Here is a 5,917-nt window from a genome sequence, read left to right on the forward strand (position 1 = left end):
GTGCCTGCAACCAAGGTACATGCCCTTGACCAGAATCGAACCTGGGACCCTTGAGTCCGCAGGCCGATGCTCTATCCGCTGAGCCAAACCGGTCAGGGCAAGCAACTTCATTCTATATACTAGAGGCCTGGTGCATAAAGTTTGTGCATGGGTGGGGTCCCTCCACCTGGCCAGCGATTGGGACCAATCAGGGCCATCTTGCCCAGTCCTGATCGGGGCCAATCGGGGCTGGTGGCCGGGGAGGGGCCGCGGGAGGGACTGTGGAGGGCTCCAGCGTGTGTCCAGCCCTGTCTCTGCCGCCTGGCTGGTTTCCCTCCTGCCTCCAGCCTCCGCCGCCTTGGCTCTGTTCCTGTCTCCGCCACCTCTACTTTGCTCCCTTCTGTAGCGCTTGGCTTCCACGTTGTTTTCAGTCTTCGCTCCCAGCCGGTATATGAAAATTAACGGCCATCTTGGTTGGGTTAATTTGCATACAGTCGCTCTGATTGGCTGGTGGGCGTAGCGAAGGTACGGTCAGTTAGCATCTTTGTCTTTTATTAGTGTAGATACCAGTGGTTGGCAAATGGCGTTCTCAAGCCACATGCCACTCTTTGGCCCCTTTAGTGTGGTTCTTCCACAAAATACCACGTGCGGGCGCGCACGTACAGTGTGATTGAAACCTAGTGGCCTATGCACAGAAGTCGGTTTTTGGAAAGGAGATAGACGAAACAAGTATACAAGACGAGTGTGGATGGGAGCGTGTGTCCAGCCCTGTCTCGCCCAGTCCTGATTGGCCGGACCTCAGCAGCAAGCTAACCATCTGCCCCCTGGTGGTCAGTGCACATCATAGCGACCGGTCGGTCCACCGCTTGGTCAGACACTTAGCATATTAGGCTTTTATATATATAGATTGTAACTCACGGCATACAATGCTTGACACACACTTTTTCTCCAGCCCCTGGTCTTGGAGACCTCATGTCCTTCCAAGACTGTGCTCATCCTCTTCAGCTGCCACACGAAGTAAATTGCATCGTTTGTTTTCCCTCCCGCTCCGCTGCGCGCCTGGTTTCTCTCCTGCTCCGCCACCTGGCTGTTTGTTTTTTCTCCTGCTCTGCCGCCTGGCTGGTTTCCCTTCTGCTCCACCGCCCGTCTGGTTTCCCTCCTGCCTCCAGCCTCCGCTGCCTTGGCTCTGTTCCTGTCTCCGCCACCTCTACTTTGCTCCTTTCTGTAGCGCTTGGCTTCCACGTTGTTTTCAGTCTTCGCTCCCAGCCGGTATATGAAAATTAACGGCCATCTTGGTTGGGTTAATTTGCATACAGTCGCTCTGATTGGCTGGTGGGCGTAGCGAAGGTACGGTCAGTTAGCATCTTTGTCTTTTATTAGTGTAGATACCAGTGGTTGGCAAATGGCGTTCTCAAGCCACATGCCACTCTTTGGCCCCTTTAGTGTGGTTCTTCCACAAAATACCACGTGCGGGCGCGCACGTACAGTGTGATTGAAACCTAGTGGCCTATGCACAGAAGTCGGTTTTTGGAAAGGAGATAGACGAAACAAGTATACAAGACGAGTGTGGATGGGAGAGTTGGAAGGGGTCGACCTCAGCGAACGTACCTCAATCAGATTGAGGACGTTTTTAGCAAAGGCCAGCTTAGGAGTACCCTAATTAAGTTAATAACAATGTACCTACCTATATAGTTTAAGTTTAAAAAATTTGGCTCTCAAAAGAAATTTCAATCGTTGTACTGTGGATATTTGGCTCTGTTGACTAATGAGTTGGCCGACCACTGATCTATACTAATAAAAGCCTAGGTGGTCCTTGCACCCTCGCACAACGCCCTCACATCATCACAAGGTGGCCACCACAAGATGACCGGCAGGGGAGGGCAGTTGGGGGTGATCGGGCCGGCAGGGGAGGGCAGTTGGGAGTGATCAGGCTGGCAGGGGAGCAGTTAGGCGTAAATCAGGCCAGCAGGGGAGCGATTAGGAGGCGATCAGGCTGGCAGGCAGAAGCGGTTAGGGGCAATCAGGCATGCAGGCAGGCGAGTGGTTAGGAGCCAGCAGTTCCGGATTGTGAGAGGGATGTCTGACTGTCGGTTTATAATCGACAGTTATAAAACCGGCGGTCAGACATCCCCTGAGGGGTCCCAGATTGGAGAGGGCGCAGGCCGGGCTGAGGGACACCCCCCTCCCCCGTGCACGAATTTCATGCACCGGGCCTCTGGTATATAGGTTATAAAAGGCTAAGTTGACTTGCACATGTGTGATACATATAAAACTCTCACTGGTGTCAACCGCACGCATGTGTTTCAATCTGTCATTGTCGATTGTGAATTTGGTTAACACTTCTATTATGAGAAAGAGTGAATAGCGATATTAAAATATTTCTTCTAATTAATTTCCTTTCAATGTGCATGAATCTGTCTACCGGGCCACTAGTTGGTTAATAAAATTATATAGATTATAGAAGCCTAAGCAACCATTTGACCGTTTGACCAGTAGCTATGATGCGTACTGACCACCAGGGGGAAGATGCTCAATGTACAGGCATGGAAACATGGAACAGACTGATGAATCTCAGCGGGAAGTGGGGAGGGGGGAGGGCAGGAAGAGATTAACCAAAGATCTTATATGCATACTAGATCCCAGCTGGTCTGGCTCAGTGGATAAAATATTTCTTCTAATTAATTTCCTTCCAATGTGCATGAATCTGTCTACCGGGCCACTAGTTGGTTAATAAAATTATATAGATTATAGAAGCCTAAGCAACCATTTGACCGTTTGACCAGTAGCTATGATGCGTACTGACCACCAGGGGGAAGATGCTCAATGTACAGGCATGGAAACATGGAACAGACTGATGAATCTCAGCGGGAAGTGGGGAGGGGGGAGGGCAGGAAGAGATTAACCAAAGATCTTATATGCATACTAGAGGCCCTGTGCACCGTTGGGGTCCCTCGGCCTGGCTTGTGGGGATGAGGCTGAACTGGCCCGGTGCATGGATTCGTGCACCAGTGGGGTCCCTTGGTCTGGCCTGCGGGGATCGGGCCGAAACCGGCAGTCTGACATCCCCCACGGGGTCCCGGATTGCGAGAGGGCTCAGGCCAGGCCGAGGGACCCGGCCTCTAGTTCTATAATAAATCATCTGTATAGGGTATTGTGTGTTCACCACTCCAAGTCAAGTCTCCTTCCATCATCATTTATCCCCCCTTTACCCTTATTCCATACTTTCTAAAATACATTTAGACATGAAAGCACATACTGGGTGTCTCCCCCAAAAATGTATATACTTTAACAGCTAATAGCTCAATTTTGAAAATGCAATGTATTTTAATAAACTCTGCCTGTATAATTATTTGAAATGTATGTATACATTTTTTGGGATAACCTATATATGTGTTTTAAAAAATGAAATTGTGTTACATATTAATGTTTTATAACCTGTTTTCTTAATATATCATAGATATTTTTCTATAAATGTTTCATAATTTATATAAACCTTTCCTCTTTGATAAACATTTAGTTTTTTTGTATTTTTTAGTGTTATAAATAATTTCATAATTTCAGATATTACTTTATCTATTGAGCATTTATTTGCTCTGTCCTGTTAAGTTTAATCTTTTCTTCTTTTGGACTCACAGAGTACTTTGTTTTTTGTGTCTTATGACAAGTACCATACTCATTTAAAAAAATTTATTTTTTAATCCTCATCCAAGGACATGTTTTTTAAATTGATTTTTAGAGAGAGAGGAAGGAAGAGAGAGAAAGAGGGAGAGAGACATAGCAATGTGAAAGAAACATTGATCGGTTGCCTCCTGTACTACTCTGATGGGGATTGAACCTGCCACCTAGGTATGTGCCCTGACTGGGAACTGAACCTGTAATCTTTTTGGTGAACGGGATGATGCTCTAACCCAGTGGTTCCCAAACTTATTTGGCCTACCGCCCCTTTTCCAGAAAAAATATTACTCAGCCCCTGGAAGTTAATTTTTTTTAAATTTTAATAGCAGTTACTCATCGCCCCCAAATGCACCTGTGGCCATCACCGCCCCCCTGGATCACTGCAGCGCCCACCGGGGGGCGGTAGCGCCCACTTTGGGAATCACTGCTCTAACCAATTGAGCCAGGGTTCCATGCTCATTCATATTTGTCCTTACCACAGATTTAAGCTTCTCAAGATCTAGGTACTGTTTCTTTTTCTTTAACACTTGTGCCTAATTGAATGCTTTTTTGTATATTGTAAATATTCAATATCTGAGTGCAGTATTTTAGAATACACTGTGGTCATTTACTGAAATTATAGTTTTATATAACCATTGGGTATAAGCTTTTCAAAAGTCTGTATTCACTTGCCATCAATTTTTCTATTTTGTTGTTGTAGGTATATCATTAATACATACTAAACTATAATCATAGAACTTACTTTTGACTTATTAACTTTGCATTTTTTGTACCTTATCTTGTGGGTAAATATTTTCCACTATGTACAAAACATTGAGAAGTAATTTTGGTTCTCCATTGTTAAAAGTTAAATGAATTGGTATTTTATTAACTGAAATTGTTACGGTATAATATACTTTTTTTGTTAGTAAAAATTGATTATGTAATTATATATTTTAAAAAGATTTACCCATGAAATCATATGAGTGCTAAAATATGTCTAAGCTATGTTTTTTGTGAATATTTACATAATATGTTCTTTGACCAGTTAAAGTCAATTCTCATTTGTAGTTTGCAGTTTTAAGTGAACACATTGATAGTGTAGTTCCTCTACTTGTAGCAAGTTATGGTTATAGACGGAGTTAATCTGCCTACCTTTGTGTGATAGAAACAGTTGCCCTAGGACTGCATTCGTTCGGCAGGTCTGGTGTTCCACACATGCTGCTGTGGTCTGGAGAACCCACAGCGTGACTGGGAAACATGCAATAACCCCTTCAAGTTTAACCTTTTCCCACAACAGTTTGGGAAGAGTGCATGCTCTTCTAGTTATTATAAGAGTAGCTTTGTTTTCTATAACATAAACTCTGATTTTCTAACCTTTTATTTTATTAAACTGAAGTGTAACTAAAATGTGAAAGCCTATCAGAATATTATGTGTACAGCGCTGTGTACTTAATGTAGCATGCTTTGATTATATTCAGCCATTTAAAAATATGGCCTGTACCAGTATGCTGTGAAACTCTTTTAGACCTTTCTGGCTTCACAGATTTATAGTGATTTCTTTCCAGAGATGGTTACCTTGTTCCATAGTCAGTGCTGCCTGCGTAATGATTCTGAGTCTCCATTCCATTCACCTCTTAGATTGCTCTTGTTATGTTTTTGGATATTAGTGCCAAATAATGCTAATCCTTGACTTCACATCTAGGTAACAGTATTTGTTCGCAAGTACATGATTGACTCCAGTCTTAGTAGGCTCATATCTTCTGGTTACATGAAACTTACTCCCTTTTAAAATGTTCCCTAAAAGTAAAAGAAATAAAAAAAAAATGTCCTCTAAATTAAAACATTTAACATTGAATTTACTGAAATACTTAACTGATTATAATATTTGTATGCCATCACTGAGATATTTATATACATGTATCTTTAATGTTAATTTTGTATTTCTTTAAGTTGGCAGCTCGGACTGCTGAAAGAAACCTCAATGATTTAAAGAAAGAAAATTCTTACCTCAGACAAAAGTAAGTATCTTAGTGGGAACACTGAAAACTTTATTCTTAGTTGTTATTTTATTAGTTAGTTAATATTATAAAGGTAAACAAGAAAACTTATAGTGGATCCAGCATATCTAATAGTGAAATCTTTTATTTTACTGAGTTACTAGATTTTTTTGTTTGAAAATTTGTCTTTTTTTTTAAATATATGTTTATTGATTTCAGAGAGAAAGGAAGAGAGAGAGAGAGAGAGAGAGAGAGAGAGAGAGAGAGAGAGAAACATCAATGTT

General features: G+C 42.7%; 1 protein-coding gene across 8 annotated transcripts in view; it reads left to right on the top strand.

Moving 5' to 3' along the window:
- Nucleotides 1–5,917, top strand: part of CTAGE5 (CTAGE family, member 5) — a 126,545-nt gene that overhangs the window by 86,389 nt on the left and 34,239 nt on the right. For all 8 annotated transcript variants that reach the window (XM_014547540.1, XM_014547541.1, XM_014547542.1 and 5 more), the window contains one exon: nucleotides 5,587–5,654. In XM_014547540.1, coding sequence (XP_014403026.1) covers nucleotides 5,587–5,654 — 68 coding nt within the window. The remainder of the gene's footprint in view (nucleotides 1–5,586; nucleotides 5,655–5,917) is intronic.

Source organism: Myotis brandtii, unplaced genomic scaffold, assembly GCF_000412655.1.
Source record: "Myotis brandtii unplaced genomic scaffold, ASM41265v1 scaffold479, whole genome shotgun sequence".
Lineage (NCBI taxonomy): Eukaryota > Metazoa > Chordata > Mammalia > Chiroptera > Vespertilionidae > Myotis > Myotis brandtii.